The 20935-nt window shown below is 44.6% G+C and overlaps 1 protein-coding gene across 9 annotated transcripts in view; it reads right to left on the bottom strand.

Moving 5' to 3' along the window:
• The window catches only part of ADAM22 (ADAM metallopeptidase domain 22), a 462480-nt gene that overhangs the window by 265559 nt on the left and 175986 nt on the right, over positions 1 to 20935 (bottom strand). For all 9 annotated transcript variants that reach the window (XM_077490871.1, XM_077490878.1, XM_077490879.1 and 6 more), the window contains exon 5: positions 630 to 712. In XM_077490871.1, the coding sequence (XP_077346997.1) occupies positions 630 to 712 (83 nt within the window). The remainder of the gene's footprint in view (positions 1 to 629; positions 713 to 20935) is intronic.

The following is a 20935-nucleotide window of genomic DNA, read 5'->3' as shown; positions in this document are numbered from 1 at the left end:
CCTTGCGCCAATGTCATCGGTGCATGCTCACTGAAGAAAGGGCATGATCGTGCTGTTTCTAAAGGGCCCGTGCTGTGCCAGGCGACTCCTGCGTACATGCTCGGGAGTGGCATCACGCGACTCCGGCCAGTCACAGAGCTGGAGTCCACGGCCCCCAGAAGGAAGAGGGGTGAAGATGGATGCGGCCACCAATGGGGACATCGTGAGCTTCGTTTGCAGGTGCGTGCAACATAATGGACTAGTATGCGATACATACTAGCCCATTATGCTTTTACTTTGCAGGGGAAAAAAGAGGAAGTAAAACCCATCAGGGTTTACTTCCTCTTTAGTTTATTTAGTGGAGTCATTTACAGCCTGTGTGTCTCCATCAGCCACTCCTATGGATGGGATGAAGATGTCAGTGTTTGGCAGCTGAACTTCCCAATGAATTAGCTTATTCCCAATTATGGAGGACCCATCGGTGGATAGAGATACCATAATATAAACAGTAAACACCATGGCCAGGGGACAGAATAGGGGTCTGTGACCCTGGCCCGGTCCCTGAGATGTGTAACATGCTAGGATGGGATTCCACTCCACTGTAATTGGTTACTGCACTTTTCTAAAAACAGGCACAGGATTTAACTTACTGAAGTCCATGACATGTTGACAGGGCCACAAATGACCTGGGTTTTCCTCGGACGTGTCCCTGGTAGTAGCAATGCTCCCCGCCCTGAGAGAGAAAACAAAGATTACAATCACTGACTGTCACCTGTGCTTTTTCGTCATATGAGAAAAATAAATAAATAAATAAGAGCAAGTCACTAAGGAACTGGTACGAGCAATGTCTCCATTTCCATACAGTTTTATCCGCCAAGCCCCGCACTTCAATAGACAAAATGGCCTCCGCCACAGGCCCTGTGCAGCGTGGTGTTTACCACAGAAGTGCTGCAATCTGTCTACAAGTGAAGAGGTGTATGTGGAGAAGGAATGCGCACAGAAGAAAGACTGATGTACGGTTATTAAAATGGCATATTGTGTACGGCAGCTTGCTGTGCCATCTGGCCAGGAAATGCAGCCTAGGCAGAGCCTGACTAAAAACAGTTCCTTCTTATTATCCCGAATGTGCTGACTGGCAATTAGCAGCGGCGGATGGACGTGCCATAATACCTGTGATAACAAGAATTTTAATAGATTCTTATCCAGAAATGCTCAAAACAACAAGATGCATTCAATATTTACTACCTCGTTAAAAAAGGACAATTAGGGAGCGTTCCAAGGCTCATTCTCTAGGGACACCATGAAAATAATGAACTAAAAATGGAGCAAGGAATTCTGGGTAATCTTGGTTACCTGACAGCCCTTTGTCATACCTCACAGTAGGCTTTAAGCTGGCCAGAAACCTGTACATTTTCAGACGAATGTTCATATGAAAATAACTTGTCAAATGTTGTTTCAAAGTGCTTCAAAATATCATTTTCTTTAACCTCTTGCTTACTGGGCACTTAAACCCCCCTCCTGCCCAGACCAATTTTCAGCTTTCAGTGCTGACGCACTTTAACCACTTAACAACCGCCCCATAGCCGAATGACGGCTACAGGGCGGTTGCTTAAGTCTGAGAGGCCGTCATATGACGTCCTCCGAGAATTCCGCTCTCGCGCGTCCCCTGGGGCGCGCACTCGAGTGCATCCGTGACCACGGATCATGGTAAACAGCCGCTCATCGCGGCGGAGTGACCACTTGTAAACAAACTGGTTCCTCCCTCCCCTCTCTGTACCGATCGGTGTCAGCAGCGCTGTGGGCTGCATCTGTAGTGCCCACAGTACTGCTCACCGAAAATGAACCCCTCAATTCCCTGCCAATACTCTGCAATACCCTGCCAATACTCTGCAATGCCCGCCAATACCCTGCCAATACTCTGCCAATACTCTGCCATAAATTGCCATACCCAGCCATACTCGGAGATACCCTGCAATACCCAGCCATACTCTGCAATACCCAGCCATACTCGGTGATATCTTGCAATACCCAGCCATAGTCGGTGATATCCTGCAATACCCAGCCATATTTGGACATACTCTGCAATACCCTGCCAATACTCTGCAATGCCCGCCAATACTCTGCAATGCCCGCCAATACTCTGCAATGACTGCCAATACTCTGCAATGACTGCCAATACTCTGCCATACCCTGCCAATACTCTGCCAATACTTTGCCATAAATTGCCATACTCGGAGATACCCTGCAATACCCAGCCATACTCGGAGATACCCTGAAATACCCAGCCATACTCGGAGATACCCTGAAATACCCAGCCATACTCTGCAATACCCAGCCATACTCGGTGATACCCTGCAATACCCAGCCATAGTTGGAGATACCTTGCAATACCCAGCCATACTTGGTGATGCCCTGCAATACCCAGCCATAGTCGGTGATATCCTGCAATACCCAGCCAGCCGTCATATGTTGTCCTTGACTTTGTGTGGGGATATCTGAATGATGGATGTAGCTAAAGGCATCATTCAGATATCAGCTTTCCCCCCCCCCTCCCGCCGCCCTCCGATGCTTCTACCGACTCGCCAATACGGTCAAAGCCAGAATCTTTTTTTTTTATTATTTCAGGCTTCCCAGCCTAGAGGTGAGATGAGGGGTCTTATTGACCCTATATCTCACTGTAAAGAGGACCTGTCATGCCATATTCCTATTACAAGGGATGTTTACATTCCTTGTAATAGGAATAAAAGTGATCAAAAAATTTATTTTTGGGGAAAAAAAATTCAAACTAAAATAAATAAAGTAAAATGAACAATAAAAAAAATAAAAATAAAATTTAAAGCGCCCCTGTCCCCATGTGCTCACATGCAGAAGCGAACACATATGTAAGTCCTGCCCACATATGAAAACAGTGTTCACACCACACATGTGAGGTATCGCTGCGAACGTTAGAGCGACAGCAATAATTCTAGCCCTAGACCTCCTCTGTAACTCAAAACATGTAACCAGTAAAAAAATGTAAAGCGTCGCCTATGGGGATTTTTAAGTAGCGACGTTTGACGAGCGTGTGCAATTTTGAAGAGTGACATGTTAGGTATCTATTTACTCGGCATAAATTCATCTTTCACATTATGCAAAAACATTGGGCTAACTTTACAGTTTTGTTGTTTTTTTAAGCACAAAACCGTTTTTTTTCCAAAAAAAAACATGTTCAAAAAATTGCTGCGCATATACCCTGCGAGATAAAAAGTTGCAACGACCACCATTGTATTCTCTAGGGTCTTTGCTAAAAAAACATATGTAATTTTTTGGGGTTCTATGTAATTTTCTAGCAAATAAATGATGATTTTTACATGTAGGAGAGAAATGTCAGAATTGTCCTGGGTGCTCCAGAACGCCTGATGGTGCTCCCTGCATGTTGGGCCTCTGTATGTGGCCAGGCTGTGTAAAAGTCTCACATATGTGGTATCGCCGTACTCGGGAGTAATAGCAGAATGTGTTTTGGGGTGTAATTTGGGGTATGCATATGCTGTGTGTGAGAAATAAACTATTATGACAATTTTGTGGGAAAAAAAAAAGGAAAAAAAAATCTTGATTTTGCAAAGAATTGTGGGAAAAAATTACAACTTCAAAAAACTCATCATGCCTCTTACTAAATACCTTGGAGTGTCTTCTTTCCAAAAAGGGGTCATTTGGGGGGTATTTGTACTTTTCTGGCATGTTAGGGTCTCAAGAATTGAAATAGGCCGTCAGTACTTCAGGTGTGATCAATTTTCAGATATTGGCACCATAGCTTGTGGACTCTATAACTTTCACAAAGACCAAATAATATCCACCAATTTGTACTTATTTTTACCAAAGATATGTAGTAGTAGTAGTAGTAGTATAAATTTTGGCCAAAATGTATGAAGAAAAATTACTAATCTGCTAAATTTTATAACAGAAACAAAGAAAAATTCATTTTTTTTTTTTACAGAATTTTCTGTCTTTTTTCTTTTATAGCACAAAAAAAAAAAAAAAAAAAAAAAAAAACGAGCGGTGATTAAATACCACCAAAAGAAAGCTCTATTTGTGGTCTGGTTATTAAGGGTGTTTAAGTGCCCAGTGGTCAAGTGGTTAAATGACAATTGTGCGATCATACAACACTGTACTCAAGTTCAATTTTTATCTTTTTTTTTCACACAAATGGAGCTTTCTTTTAGTGGTATTTAATCACCACTTGGGTTTTTTTTTTTTGCAAACAAAACGACAGAAACTTTTGAAAAAAAACAAACATTTCATAGTTTGGGCCGGTTCACACTGCAGGCGATGCGAGGCGACACCAACTTGCCTCGCCACGACCTCAGCGGCAACTTGCAGATGACTTCTGTATAGAAGTCAATGCAAGTCGCCCCGAGGTCGCCCAGAAGTAGTACAGGAACCTTTTTTCTGAGTCGGAGCGACTCGAGTCGCTCCTCTCAGAACGGTTCCATTGTACAGAACGGGGGCGACTTGCCAGAGCGCGGCGAGGCGAGTCGTGTCGCCTCGCATCGCCCGCAGTGTGAACCGGCTCTAAGTTATAAAATTTTGCAAAAGGGTAATTTTTCTCCTTCATTGATATTCACTGATGGGCACTGATGTGCTGCACTAATGGGCATTGATGGGCTGCACTGATGGAAACTGATAAGGTGACACTGATAGGCACTGATAAGACGGCACTGATCGGAAAGGATAAGACAGCACTGATGGGCACTGATAAGATGGCACTGATGAGCCCTGATGGGTGGTACTGATAGATGTCACTGATGGGCACTGATAGGTGGTATTGATATGCAGCACTGGTGATGAGGCACTGATTGGTGACACTGTAGGCACTGATAGGTGACACTGGGCACTGGTAGGTGGCACTGGTGGGCACTGATAGGTGGCACAGGTGGGCACAGAAGCCTCTGTAGAGGCTCTCCATGATGTCCCTCTCACATCCGCCGATGATCAGCCAATTACTGGCTCTGTTTACATCAAATGATCAGGTGTCATTGGCTATATTAAGGCTTACATATAGGTGCTTGAAATATCTCCTAAACCTCCACGGTTTAGGAGATATTTACTAAAAAGCCGAGAGCGCCGATGACTACGGTGCATGCGCCAATGTCATTGGTGCATGCACACTTTAGAAAGGGCCAATTTATGCCTGTATTCGGCCCTAAAACAGAGGTGAAGACGCTCTGCAGCCACAACAAAGATATGTGAACCGGCTCCATAGTGAGCTGGTCACATTCTCCTGCTATGTGAATTGGATGCGAAGAAATCCACATCCAATTGGCATAGGTGTGAACCCAGCCTTAAAGCGGAGTTCCACCCAAAAGTGGAACTTCCGCTCATTCGTCTCCTCTCCCCCACCGGTGCAAAACTTGGCTACACTGCCGGGTACCCTTACCCGCAAAAATTGGCATGTTTGCCCCTTCAGATAGTTTTGAATGAACTGTCGCTATGGATTGAACGAAAAAAAAAACATGCCGATTCCCACATCCACACATTCGAGGTGGATGGTGGAATCACTCCTGCTGTGCTATTGTGTTCTAACAACTGGGAAGGGCCTTGTATGGATGTTAAGGGGACCCCCATGCCAAAATATACCAGGCCACATGCCCTCAACATGATGGGGACAAGGGCCTCTTCCCGACAACCCTGGGCTGTGATTGTCTGGGTCTGTGGGTCGGGGGCTTATCGGAATATGGAAGCCCCCTTTACCAAGCCCCCCAGATCCCGCCCCTTCCATGTGAATGGGTATTGGGTACATCGTACCCATTCACCAAAAAAGTGTCGAAGTAAAAACCACAAGAAACAATTTCTGACAAGTCCTTTATTTAATAAAAAAAAGAATAAAATAGCTGCCTTCAGCCCGCTGTTGAAAATGGGTCACAGGAGTGCAAAATGAACTGCACTCCTGTGATCCATAGGAGAAGTCCTGCCAAATGAGCTTTGGCTGTACTTCTCCTTTAAGCCAGGAGTTTGCAGTGTATACACAGTTTACTATCTACATTTTCCTATTGTCTTCAAAGGGTCTGCTCTGTGAAAATAATTGCCATTTGTACACTCATCATAAATCAAATGTTTGCCAGACTGCTGGATACTTTGCTGTCCTTCTTATCCCGTATTGACTAATAAGTAATCTATTTCTAAAGAATGCATAAAACACCAGCTATGCTTGGAATTAAACAGAAATAATCCCTTTCACTGATCTTTATGTCAGTGTGATATATTTGTCTGGCATTGCAGTAGCCCTCATTCACACCAATGAACTGTCAAATCGCATGACATATGGAATTGGTGTGAATAAGGGCTACCCTATTTTCGGCAATGGAACTGTCCAAATCGTTGTGATTCAAGTCGCAGCAACTTTGAAATGGGTTCCTGCATTACTTTTCTGTGATTTCATTGTGACTTGCATTGGCTTCTGTTAAATGAAGTCGCAAGCCGCAATACACTGGAAGATCCAAATCACACCGATGAAATTGCGCTGAAATAGCCAGAATTCAAAACCGAACTGGTGTGAACGAGAGCTTAACGAGCTTCTTTCCCTAAGCACAACAGAACTTTACAATTTCTGCAACACAAAAAAATGTAATGAAATTTAAGTAGATGCATATTCTTAACTCAAAGTACTTTCCGCAGGCTTTGGTTTCAGGTAAGTGACACATAATGGGCTACTATGCGATGCATAGTACCTTTACCTTGATGCTTTACCTTTGCAGGGAAACAAAGAGGAAGTAAAACTCATCAGGCATCCCAGTCTTGGTCCGTAGGGTTCAATATTGAGTTGGCCCACCCTTTGCAGCTATAACAACTTTAACCCTTCTGGGAAGGCTCACTTCTGTTTGGAATGAACCGTGCATATTTGTTGTGGTGATGTGCACAGCTCTATGCACACTACAAATCCCTAAGTCCATAGTCCATAGTCAACCTCAGGAGTGAGCAGGAGAGGGGGGCTAATTTCCTACAGCTATAACAGCTTCAACTCTTCTGGAAAGGCCGTCCACAAGGTTTAGGAGTGTGTCTATGGGAATGTTGGACCATTCTTCCAGAAGTGCATTTGTGAGGTTAGGCACTGATGTTGAAAAAGAAGGTCTGGCTCGCAGTCTCCACTCTAATTAATTCCAAAGGTGTTCTATCGTTCAGGACTCTGTGCAGGTGAGTCAAGTTCTTCCACCCCAAACTTGCTCATCCATGTCTTTATGGCCTTGCTTTGTGCAGTGATGTGCAGTCTTGTTGGAACAGAAAGGGGCCATCCCCAAACTGTTCCCACAACGTTGGGAGCATGCAATTGTCCAAAATGTCTTGGGGCCAAGCCCAACCCCTAGATAAACAACCCCACACCATAATCTCCCTCCACCAAATTATTTGGACCAGTGCACAAAGCAAGGCAAAGACATGGATGAGCGAGTTTGGGGTGGAGGAATTTGACTGGCCTTCACAGAGCCCTGACCTCAACCTGATAGAACACCTTTGAGAAGAATTTGAATGGAGACTGCGAGCCAGGCCTTCACATCCAACATCAGTGCCTGACCTCACAAATGCGCTTCTATACGAATGGTCAAATATTCCCATAGACACACTCCTAAACCTTGTGCACAGCGGTCCCAGAAGGGTTGAACCTGTTATAGCTGTAGGAAGGTAGCCCCCCTCTCCTGCTCACTCCTGAGGTAGACTATGAACTATGGACTTAGGGATTTGTAATGTGCATAGAGCTGTGCACATGACCACAACAAATGCGGAAGTGAGGGGGGAAAAGGAAAGGTTTAGAAGCTCATGGAGGATGCTACGAGAAGGTATAATTTTTATTTTTCATGAAAATAAGATTACAGGGCCATTACGCAGTAGGTGCCTATGGATTATTTTTGCAAAATAAGGATATCGTTTAATGTCACTATAAGCACAGATTTCATCATGAGTGCTATTGGACAAACTATGTTTTGTGGAAGTGACAGGTGCACTTTAAAACTCTGAGATGCATATAACAGGAAAGGACGTCTTCCTGCAGAGAGTATAGATTTTCCTCCATGCCAGGTTCTAAAACAATAAACAAGATATTTTAGATCGAATTTGAGAGGTACAATCGATTTTTGTTTTTTTCAAGTTTGTAGAAGGCTAAGCTGACTTTTGGCGATCTTCCCAGCGTGCAGCAGAAGGATGCACTTCCTGTATACCACAATCCATAAAAGATCCAAAGCGTTCCTCTGTCTAGTTTCATATCTCTGAAGCAACAAAATAGGAAACAGAGCCAGCACACGGACTAACCTTAGTTACCTTACTGTCCAAACGTTCGCTCAGGAGATTTTGTCCCTATAATTTCAATCATTTTTGACATAAAGGAGACGCTATTTGGGTTGTTTCTGTTGAACGAGTCATGGATAGTATGACTGTGAATCCCCATCTGCTGACGGTTGACTGTGTTGGTAAGTCCTGTTGGTAATGTGTGTGGCTTTTGTCTGAAGCTGAAATCCTGTCCATCAATGGATCACAATCTCAGCCACAGCCTGCTACTCATCACATGGGGCTGTAAACTGAAAGACTACAGCCACATGTCAGAGGATTCACACTCTAATCTGCATTTGACTCTTCAATTTACTGTATCTATATTCTGGTTATTTGCAGTGGCGGCTGGTGGAGTTTTAGGATGGGGGGCACAAGGCCCCACCCTTCCTTTTTGACCACTCCTACTTCTTATAAGCCCCACCCCTTATATAATTCACCCACTCCGTCCCCTGTATTCCACTTGCTACCATCCATAGTGTCAGGAGTATACAGCCCCAGCATCACAGGAGTAAACAGCTCAGCCTCACAAATCAGGGTATACAGCTCAGCCTCACAGATCAGGGTATATACAGCTCAGCCTCACAGATCAGGGTATATACAGCTCAGCCTCACAGATCAGGGTATATACAGCTCAGCCTCACAGATCAGGGTATATACAGCTCAGCCTCACAGATCAGGGTATATACAGCTCAGCCTCACAGATCAGGGTATATACAGCTCAGCCTCACAGATCAGGGTATATACAGCTCAGCCTCACAGATCAGGGTATATACAGCTCAGCCTCACAGATCAGGGTATATACAGCTCAGCCTCACAGATCAGGGTATATACAGCTCAGCCTCACAGATCAGGGTATATACAGCTCAGCCTCACAGATCAGGGTATATACAGCTCAGCCTCACAGATCAGGGTATATACAGCTCAGCCTCACAGATCAGGGTATATACAGCTCAGCCTCACAGATCATGGTATATACAGCTCAGCCTCACAGATCAGGGTATACAGCTCAGCCTCACAGATCAGGGTATATACAGCTCAGCCTCACAGATCAGGGTATACAGCTCAGCCTCACAGATCAGGGTATTTACAGCTCAGCCTCACAGATCAGGGTATTTACAGCTCAGCCTCACAGATCAGGGTATATACAGCTCAGGCTCACAGATCAGGGTATATACAGCTCAGCCTCACAGATCAGGGTATATACAGCTCAGCCTCACAGATCAGGGTATATACAGCTCAGCCTCACAGATCAGGGTATATACAGCTCAGCCTCACAGATCAGGGTATATACAGCTCAGCCTCACAGATCAGGGTATACAGCTCAGCCTCACAGATCAGGGTATTTACAGCTCAGCCTCACAGATCAGGGTATTTACAGCTCAGCCTCACAGAATTGTCATGTGTACCAGTTTACCACTGCTTCTGTGTTCATCATTAGTAAATATCCGCTTAAAACCTACACATTTTTGTAAATATTTTATTACATGCTTTCATTTGACAACACTGACTGAATTAAACTTTGCTACAATGTAAATTAGTGTGTGTACAGCTTGTATAACAGTGTAAATTTGCTGTCCCCTCAAAATAACTCAACACACAGCCATTAATGTCTAAACCGCTGGCAACAAAAGTGAGTAAACCCCTAAGTAAAAAATGTCAAAATTGGGCCCAAATAGCCATTTTCCCTCCCCGGTGTCATGTCACTCATTAGTGTTACTAGGTCTCATGGTTGAATGGGGAGCAGATGTGTTAAATTTAGTGTTATCGCTCTCACTCTCTCATATTGGTCACTGGACGTTCAACATGGCATCTCATGGCAAAGAACTCTCTGAGAAACTGAAAAAATAATTGTTGCTTTACATAAACATGGCCTAGGCTATAAGAAGATTGCCAAGACCCTGAAACTGAGCTGTAGGATGTGGCCAAGACCATACCGCAGTTTAAAAGGACAGGTTCCACTCAGAACAAGCCTCACCATGGTCGACCAAAGAAGTTGAGTGCACGTGCTCAGCGTCAAATCCAGAGGTTGTCTTTGTCTCTGCTCAGACCATACGCCACACACTGCATCAAATTGGTCTACATGGCTGTCATCCCAGAAGGAAGCCTCTTCTAAAGATGATGCACAAGAAAGCCTGCAAACAGTTTGCTGAAGACAAGCAAACTAAGGACATGGATTACTGGAACCATGTCCTGTGGTCTGATGAGACCAAGATAAACATATTTGGTTCAGATGGTGTCAAGCGTGTGTGGCGGCAACCAGGTGAGGAGTACAAAGACAAGTGTGTCTTGCCTACAGTCAAGCATGGTGGTGGGGGTGTCATGGTCTGGGGCTGCATGAGTGCTGCCGGCACTGAGGAGCTACAGTTCATTGAGGGAACCAGGAATGCCAACATGTACTGTGACATACTGAAGCAGAGCATGATCCTTCGGAGACTGGGCCGGAGGGCAGTATTCCAACATGATAACGACCCCAACACACACCTCCAAGAAGACCACTGCCTTGCTAAAGAAGCTAAGGGTAAAGGTGATGGACTGGCCAAGCATGTCTCCAGACCTAAAACCTATTGAGCATCTGTGGGGCATCCTCAAGTGGAAGTTGGAGGAGCGCAAGGTCTCTAACATCCACCAGCTTCGTGATATCATGGAGGAGTGGAAGAGGAATTCAGTGGCAACCTGTGAAGCTCTGGTGAACTTCATGCCCAAGAGGGTTAAGGCAGTGCTGGAAAATAATGGTGGCCACACAAAATATTGACACTTTGGGCCCAATTTGGACATTTTCACCTAGGGGTGTACTCACTTTTGTTGCCAGCGGTTTAGACATTAAGGGCTGTGTGTTGAGTTATTTTGGGGGGACAGCAAATTTACACTGTTATACAAGTTGTACACTCACTATTTTGCATTGTAGCAAAGTGTCATTTCTTCAGTGTTGTCACATGAAAAGATAGAATAAAATATTTACAAAAATGTGAGGGGTGTACTCACTTTTGTGAGATACTGTACATAAACCTCACTGACCACAAGTGGAAAACATAGCAACCATTGTAAATAGTAAAAGACAGTATATATATTTTTCTTTCACTAATTATTTTACATTTTGGTTCACTCTGAACCTACTAATCCGGCCGAGAGATTCTGCAAGAAGGCGCAGCTCGGGCCACACGTTCCATCCACGGAGCCGCGGCATCACTTCCAGTTTCACACTGGCACAGAGAAGTGGTGCCGCGGCTCAGAGGAAAGCACCACCCATGTCCTACGGCGGTGCCAATAGAAAACCCGACAACAAGGACAATGACTGCAATATGGGAGCATTGCAGCTCATTGCTTTGCACTACAAGGACTCCCAAAAGCAGCTAAATGAAGTGTCTCACCTGCAATCACGTGACTGCATAGACATCATGCTGCCCACAGTGCATTGTGTCTGGTGCCCGTGCACTTAAAGGAACTTTTTTTTTCTAGCTTTGGGGGGTAGCGCCCATGCGCCCCCTATGGATGGGCCGCCACTGGTTATTTGGCTACATGGGCTGTTGCTTGTACACTTTTACCTAGCACCTTAAATTTGGGTTCTAAGTTTAAGAAAACAGAGAAACAGAAGATGATCCCATATAACACCTAGAGCATTTCTCAACAAAGAAAAATAAACAGTACTACATCTTAGACACCTTTCCCACTGCCAGCGTTTTTCAGGCGCTACATCGCTAAAAACAGCGCCTGTATAGGGCCTGAAAAAAGCGACTTCATTCACACTGGAGCGGTGCGCTGGCAGGGCGTCACAAAAAGTCCTGCCAGCAGCTTCTTTGGAGCGGTGAAGTAGCAGTGAACTCACCACTCCTCCACTGCTCCTCCACAATGAAACCAATGGGGCAGCGCTGCGATACTGCCGGCAAAACGTCACTCCGGTCAAAGTCAGATCAAAGTAGTGCAGGAACCTTTTCTGAAGTCGCTGTAAATTCAGTAGTGTCAATTGGAAAGGCTCTCATAGAGATACATGGCATTTCACATGTCCTCTGGCTTTGGGTCTCACAAGTCGGAGTGTGAACCGAGCCTTAAGCCAGCACCAATCAGCCGATGGAGCAGGGAGTAGAGTGCCTTGAGCAGAGTCACCTAATCGGTCTGCACCTATAACATATGTCAGGGTTTTTTTACCCTTAAGGAAGTCAAGGGTGGATGTGATGAAGCGGGTCAGGGTGGAGCATTTTGATGTCATCATGTCAATCCAGAAGTGACTGGCTTATTTTGTGAGTGGTTTTCTTATTGCTTCTTTTTTTATAAAGTAATTTAAAGAGAAGTATGTTTTTTTTTTGGTTTGGTTTTTCACACTTACCTCGGTGGATGGAGCATCAGACCGATGCTGCAGCTGTCCCCCGCCATCTCTGCACTGGGAACTGAGCCATCGAACATCGCTGATGGCTCGGTTCTCACAGACACCCAAGAGGAAAGCTGCTGCCCTTCAGTCAGCGTCTCTCCTCTCTGATCGTCCACGCTCATTGGAGTACTGAGCTGTGGGGGGGGGGGGGGGAGGTTGTCTTAGCGGCTCGCTGAGACTGCCAACAATCAAAGGAAGCTGGCAGATCCAGACTTGGAAGTTCGGCCTCAACTGATAGCAGTGACGTCAGAGGAGAGTGGACTTCTGACCACTCTCTGCTGAAAACGGGTCACGGGAGTGCAAAACGAATTGCACTCCTGTGACCCATAGGAGAAGGCTGGACTTCTCCTTTAAAAGTGAAACACTATGATGTTTTTCATTATGTTCTTGAGCTGAGGAGCCCCGTTCAATGCTGATTTTTGGTGTTGAACTAATATCAACTGAAGAGAAAGTGGAGGTGGATGATACATCAGGAGATAATATGACTAATGCCCCCAGAATAGGGAAAAGCGCATAGTGGCCTATTTAATTCATAGGTCAGTGGATCCTGGTGAGCGCATTGAGTGAATGGATTTGAAACTCACTTGGATGGCAACGCACAAGTGGAAGTAGAAAATCTTGAATGCACGGAGGTGTTTTTGAACTTTAATTTCACATGACTACAAGGACTATTGAGTATAATTATGATTACATATTATCACAGCTTTGGAGTTTGTGTCCCTACTAAGCAGGGAATTAATTCCATCTCTTTCCCTAGTAAAAGCACCTCACACAGTATAGTAAAACACTGGTTAGGCATGCAGTTAACCCTTTGATCGCCCCTGATATTAACCTCTTCCCAGCCAATGTCATTAATACAGTGACAGTGCATATTTTTAGCATTGATCGTTGTATTAGTTTCCCCGGAAAAGTGTCAGTCAGCTCTATGCCACGTACACACGATTGTGAATTCGGCCAGCAAAAGACAGATGAGAGCTTTTTTCTCGGAAAATGCGATCGTGTGTACGCTCCATTAGACTTTTGCTGGCCAAATTTCTGCCAGCAAAAGATTGAGAGCATGTTCTCAATTTTTCGGTCGGAAAAAGATCCTATCCGAAAATGCGTTCGTGTGTATGCAATTCCAACGTGCAAAAACTCACGCATGATCAGATTCAACTACGAGATGGAAGCTATTGGCTACTGGCTATTGAACTTCCTTTTTCTAGTCCCGTTGTACGTTTTGTAAGTCACCATGTTCTTGACGGTCAGAATTTGGTGTGACCGTGTGTATGCAAGATAGCTTGAGCGAAATCCCGTTGGAATTCCGTCGGGAAAACCATCAGAGCCTTTTCCGATCACAATTCCGATCGTGTGTCCGCGGCATTAGAATGGCTGTTGCAATAGCGCAGTCCCTCTATAAGTCGCTGATTGCTGCAATCAGTAGTATAAAATAAATAAATAAATATAAAAATGTCCTATAGTTTGCAGGTGCTACAACATTTATGCAAACCAATCTATATACGCTTATTGGTATTTTTTTTTTATTATTGGCCTAAATTTATGAAGAACCTACATTTTTTTTCTTATGGAATATGGCTTATAGCAGACAGTAAAAAAAAAAAATTATATATTTTTTAAATTGATGGCCTCTTTTTGTTTATAGTGCAAAAAATTTAAACCGAAGTGGTGATCAAATACCACCAAAAGAAAGCTCTTTTTATGGGGGGGGGTTCTATACATTTTATTTGTATACAGCGTTGTGTGACCATTGCTGTATTCCAAAAAATGGCCTGGTCATGAAGTAAATCTTCCAGAGGTCAAGTGGTTAATTAAAGGGAATTTTTACTTTAGCTATACCAACCCTCTTTGGAACCTATTGATCATAAGAACATAAAACTGCCATTTCAAAATCCCCTCTGTAATTAAAGTCTTCCTGCATGTTATCAGGCAGACAGCTCATTTACAGCAACAAAGCTTTTGTATTTACTCCAAAGCGTTAAAGTGAACCGACTTTTATGGTTAAGTTTCATCAATTGGCTAATCAATGACAGTGGGCCAACTGGTAGGCTCATTGTAAAAACGGCAATTGGCAAGGCTTAGTCATAAAAATTTAAATTAGGCAGGTCCCGGTAACAAAAAGCAATTAAATTACAGAGGCCAGTAGATTTTCTGGGTAATAAAATGTCCACTGTAATGCCCGGTACACATGATCAGATTATTGGATGAATGATCGTCTGTTTTTTGTTTTTTTTTGCAGGCTAAAGAGTTTATTTAAGTGGTTGTATACTCTTTTTTTTTTTTTTACTTTTACCTACAGGAAAGCCTATAATAAGGCTTACCTGTAGGTAAAAAAAATATCTCCTAAACCTGTACGGTTTAGGAGATATTCCCCTCGGTATGCGCCCCTGACTGCAGCGGCGCATGTGCACAAGGGGATTCTCGGCTGAAAATCCGGCAGTGGCCGACCGGCCGGGATGAATTCTCCCACGCGGATTGCGCAGGAGTGACGATATCGCGGCCCCGGCCACTCACAGCGCCGGAGCCACGATACCCGGAAGAAACGCAGAGGGACCATGTCAGCTCCCTCGGCGTGGATCGGGCCAGATGTCGGGGCCTCGTTCTAAGGTAAGTATTTCATAATGAGCTAGTATGCGGTGCATACTAGCTCATTATGCCTTTTGCTTTGCAGGTGGTAAAAAAAAAAAAATTAGCGGGTTATCTACCGCTTTAAAGTCACAAAAATTCCCGTATGACAGAATAAAAATTCGGAAGTGATGTCATGTGTTGTAATGCATTTGTTTTGTATTTTCGAAGAACAGCTGTGCTGATTAACCACTTGCTTACTGGGCACCTAAACCCCCCTCCTGCCCAGACCAATTTTCAGCTTTTAGAGCTGTCACTCTCACAACAATTGCGTGGTCATACAACTCTGTACCTAAATTAAATTTTTATAATTTTTTTCCCACAAACTTTCTTTTGGTGGTATTACCTCTGGGTTTTTCATTTTCTGTTATGAAAAAATACAAAACCATTTTATTTTTTGTTAATAAATTTTGCAAAAAGGTCATTTTTCTCCTTCATTTATGTACGCTGATGAGGCTGCACTGATGGGCACCGATAAGGAGGCACTGATGGGCACTAATAGGCGGCACTGATAGGTGGCATTGGTGAGCACTTAGCCCTTGTACACACGGTCGGAGATTCTGACGGAATGTGTCCTATCGGACCGTTTTGTCGGATAATCCGACTGTGTGTGGTCTGCATCGGACTGTTTCTGTCGGAGTATCCGACGGACCAAGTTTTTCAACTTGTCCGTAAAATTTTCTGACAAAATGCTCCGATCGGACATACTCCGATCATGTGTAGCCTTCTCCGACGGACAAAGTGCCACGCATGCTCAGATCAAATTCCTAGACCAAAGCTATTGGCTACTAGCCTAAACGTAGTCCCGTCGTAACGAAATAATGTCATCACGTTGTGTACAATCGGATTTTCCAACAACTTTGGTTGTCAGAATGTCCGACTGTGTGTACAAGGGCTAAGAGGTGGCACTGATGGGCGGCACTGAAGTACACCAATAGGTGGCACTGGAAGCTGGCACTGATGGGCGCTGATAGGTGGCCGTGATGGGCACTGATCAGCATTGGTAGGTGACACTGATAGGCAGCACTGCTGGGTGGCACTGATGAGGCACTGATTGGCACCACTGGTGGGCATTGATAGGTGGTACTCGTGGGCATTGATAGGTGGCACTGATTGATGACCCTTATGGACTGATTCTTGGCACTGTGTGAGCACTGGCAGGTGGCACTGGAAGGCGGTATTGGTGGGCACAGATGAGGCGACTTCTCCTCTACCTCTTTGGGACCGATGTCCCTTGCACTGAAGCTGGTGATCAGCTTTTTTTTCTCCTCACGCTGTCAGTGCGAGGAGGAAAAAAAACGATTACCGATACCGATCTTCTGTTTACATCACGTGATCAGCTGTCATTGGCTGACAGCTGATCACATGGTAAGGGGCCAGGATCAGGTCCTTACTCCGATCTGTGATTATCCGAGTCTCAGTGACCACAGCATGCGGAGTGTGCAAAGGGGAGGACGTCTATTGACGGCCTCTCTGCACAGTAGATCTGCGCTGTAGCCGTCATTCAGCTATAGTGCGGATCTGAAGGAGTTACATGAAAATCGTACAATCTGGCATCGTACAAATGTTCTTTTTCGTGCATGCCCGATCAAATAATATCAGATAAACTGTCCTGATCGGCTCTTGAAAGCTCTGTACTAATGATCAAATTATCTTCCGATTGCTCTGAAATCTGTATTTTTCGTACTATTTTCTGATCGTGTGTACCGGGCATTAGGAAGCACGGGTTCCTTTTAATCATCACAAATCTTTTACTGATCATGATGTTATTTCTTAACTATCAGCTCTAGGATAATAATGGTGTACAGATGATAGTCACACCTTTGGAATATCTAATGCCGAGGGTTGGAAGCAGATGGCTTCAAGGCAACAGATAATAACAACTGGGTCCCTGGTGTGTGATTCCGCTTCTATCTCCTTGCAGCTTCATTTTGGTTAACAAGCTATGCACTAATGTGATGGTTCTGCCTATAATGATCATGTTATAGGCTGGCAGTCCCTTTACAAAGTGCAACTCGCAGAAATCAAACGGTGTCATTGATATGTTGTTTCCACTGCAGTTACAGTAAGTACATCATTGATTTGCCCAAAATAAAAGCCATTTGTTTCAGCAACAATTTTTTTTTCTGCTTACCTCCGTTCTACCTTTTAATGAGAAAAAGTGAGACAGGATGCAGGCTAAAAGTCAATACTGCTTTGTAATTCAATATTTTGTTATTAATGGGTTTAAACACAACTTTTGACTATACTGTATATGATAATATGGCACAAACACAGTGATGATATGCCATAAACCAGTGGTCTCCAAACTGCGGCACTACCTTTATCCGGCCCCTTTGGCACTATTCTTCCCACTGATACGGGGTACTATTCCTTCTACTGACACCAACTATGGGGCAGTAATTACTGTACTGTACTGACACCAACAGTGGGGCACTATTCCTCTCACTGATACGAGGTACTGTTACGGGGTACTATTCCTTCTGCTGACTACAACTATGGGGCAGTAATTACTGTACTGACACCAACAGTGGGGCATTATTCCTCTCACAGATACCCATGATGGGGCACTATTCCTCCCACTGATACCAATGATGGGGCACTATTCTTCCCACTGATACCAATGATGGGGCACTATTCCTCCCACTGATACCCATGATCGGGCACTATTCCTCCAAATGATACCAACAGTGGGCCACTAATATTTCCCCTAGTACCAAAGATGGGATACAGTTTACTCCCACTGGACACAGTCTGGCCCCCCTAAAGTCTGAAGCACAGTAAACTGGACCTTTGTTTAGAAAGTTTGAAGACCCCTACCATAAACCATAGCAACCAATCAGATGTCAGTTCAAATAAATGAAGAATTTTGATGATGTCAGGAAAGTCATGTCAGCCGTCAGAGAGAATGTGCAAGCTGTAAGGTATGTTCTCATGTTCATGCACATAAATGTGCACACTTTTTTGGGCATGGAAATGCGCACACAATGTTGTGCACGTAGACACACGGGCACATCTACCACAGATACTAGCAAGTAGTGGTCCATTTTAAACGTGGGCTCTGCATGGGATCATGGCTGGATGGTCTTTCAGCTTGTACTTCTGTTATCCTTGATCCTGAATCTGCTTGACTCTGTTACTACCCAGCTTTCATCCAACCTCCCTCTGGATTACCCCTGCCTGTTTATGCCTGCTGTCTACAACCCCAATTCCAAAAAAGTTGGCACACTGCAAAATCTACAATGAATGAAAGGTGTAACATCCTCTCTTCTCTTAACAACACTCCGTAAATATCTGGGAACTGAGGAGACAAGTTGCTGGAGTTTTGGGAGAGGAGTGTTGTCCAATTCTTGCCTGATATAGGATTCTAACTGCTCATCAGTCCAGGGTCTTCTTTGTCATATTTATCGTTTCAAGATGGGCCAAATATTTTGAATTTGTGGCATGCTTTGCAAATCATTGCATTCTATTTTAATGTAGATTTTACACTGTGTACCAACTTTTTTGGAATTGGGGTTGTACCTGTGTTACCAACCTCAACCTGGACTGACCAATGCGAATCGATTTTGTAACTCGTTGTTTGCACATTGCCAACCTCTGCTCGTCTCTGACCTTGATCCTGCTCGTAATTGGTACCTTCCTACCCATTTGTTACTAAACTTAGTTTGTGATCTGGCTCTGCTCTCTACTGGTCTGGGTGAAGTCAGGCTGTCCTCCTCTCTGTGTGTCTGCAAACCTGACACCAGTACTCCCAAGTTCAAGTCCGTGATTCCAGCTTCCTGGCAACTGCGCCCTTGCATTGCCCCAGCAGTCCCTGGCTCAGCTTTTAGGGGAGCTCGGACAGGAACTGTACAAGAGGCCACCCTCATCGTATTGAGCTCCTCATGCAGGTACATGACAACTGATCTTTGCAGTACCCACTTGCTACACACACCAAAACTACAATTCTGGGGAAATGTATTTGCAAAATCTGGATCAGAAACCAACAGTGATGACGTAGTCTTCAGATTTTGTAAATAAACTTTCTGGAGACCACAGTCTCCTGGTATGCATATATTTCCTTTATGCTGTAAATATTAACACCAGAGAAAGGTTCCTGCCTTTTTCATGACTTTGGTTCTTGCAGTACTTTAGAAGCTGTTTGCTTTATAGGTATTTGGATTAGCTATGTAGCTGGTTTGCCAATACAGGCATACCCCACTTTTACATAATGGGGTTTATTTACTTAAGCTGGTGCAAAATCAGGCTCACTTCTGCATAGAAACCAATGAGCTTCCATGTTTTATTACCAACGCTTAAAGGGGTTGTAAAGGTAAATGTTTTTTCACCTTAATGCATTCTATGCATTAAAGTGGTTGTAAACCCTTACAAACCACTTTGACCTGCAGGTAAGCCTAGATTAAGGCTTACCTGTAGGTCCAAGAAATATCTCCTAAACCTATATGGTTTAGGAGATATTTGTCCGAAAACAGGCACCGCTGTCTACGGCGCATGCGCCGTAGACATCGGCGCGCAGGCGCACTGAGCACGGCATTCTCAACGACGGAGCTGCCGCGCGTGTCGGCTCCCGTGCGCATGCGCGGGAGTGACGTCATCGCGGCTTCGGCGAATGACAGCGGCGGAGCTGCGAGACCCCACCAAGAAAATGGATGCGGCGGACTACAGGGGACAGTGGCGACATCGCTGGCTCCTGTGTCAGGTAAGTGACACATAATGGACTACTATGCGATGCATAGTAATCCATTATGCTTTGCCTTTGCAGGGAATGAAAGAGGAAGTAAACTCATCGGGGTTTACTTCCTCTTTAAGGTGAAAAAAAATCTCACAGTGCCGGCGCCCCCAGCCCCCCCATTTTACTTACTTGACCCCACGAAAGTCCCGCGCTCGCCCCCGATGTCCTCTTCGCCGCTCAGCCTGGCCGCTGATTGGCTGGAGTGGATGGATTGAAAGCAGCGCAGCCATTGGCTCGTGCTACTGTCAATCACATCCAATGACGTAACGCGTCGGGAGCAGGGCCATGTGATACAGCGAGCAGCTATAGCTGCCAGCTGTGATACCATGCGAGGGAGCTCACATGAACGTGAGAAGTACCTGCGGGAGGAAGCAGAGACAGCTGCCGAGGGACCCCAGAAGAGCAGGTTCGGGGCCACTCTGTGCAAAACGAGCTGCACAGTGGAGGTAAGTATAACATGTTTGTTATTTAAAAAAAGAAAAAAATATACTTTACAATCCCTTTAATTGAACAAGCTGGGATTATATGCTCATCGGTTTCTATGCAGAAGTGAGCCTGATTTTGCACTTTCCAGCTTTAGTAAATAAACCCCATTGTGTACTTAAAGGTGGGGTATGCCTGTACTGGGCAAGAGAATGACAAAAGCCTGGGGCAGAAGGGAGACATGTTCTGTTTTATGTTGAAGAGAAAAACTATAATGATAATTCTGAAAGAAGCTTCTGTTTTGAAAGACGGTTCATTGCACGCACAGGCCTGTAGTGTAGAAATTTGATGGCATATCTCCCAAGTTTTTGAGATGGGAATGAGGGACACCTATCAGCAAAAGTATGCAGGCATAGGACACACCCCTTGCCACGCCCCCTTAAAGAAGAATTGTGCAAAAAAATAAAATGGGTTAAACCCACAAGTGCTTTTTTTTACCACTACCATTCCTTTATATTGGCTTT

Source organism: Lithobates pipiens, unplaced genomic scaffold (genome assembly GCF_037356315.1).
Source record: "Lithobates pipiens isolate NorthernLeopardFrog02 unplaced genomic scaffold, aLitPip1_a1.2 Scaffold_19, whole genome shotgun sequence".
NCBI lineage: Eukaryota > Metazoa > Chordata > Amphibia > Anura > Ranidae > Lithobates > Lithobates pipiens.
The sequence above is the reverse complement of the archived record's forward strand: the minus strand, read 5'-3'. Positions and strand labels throughout refer to the sequence as shown.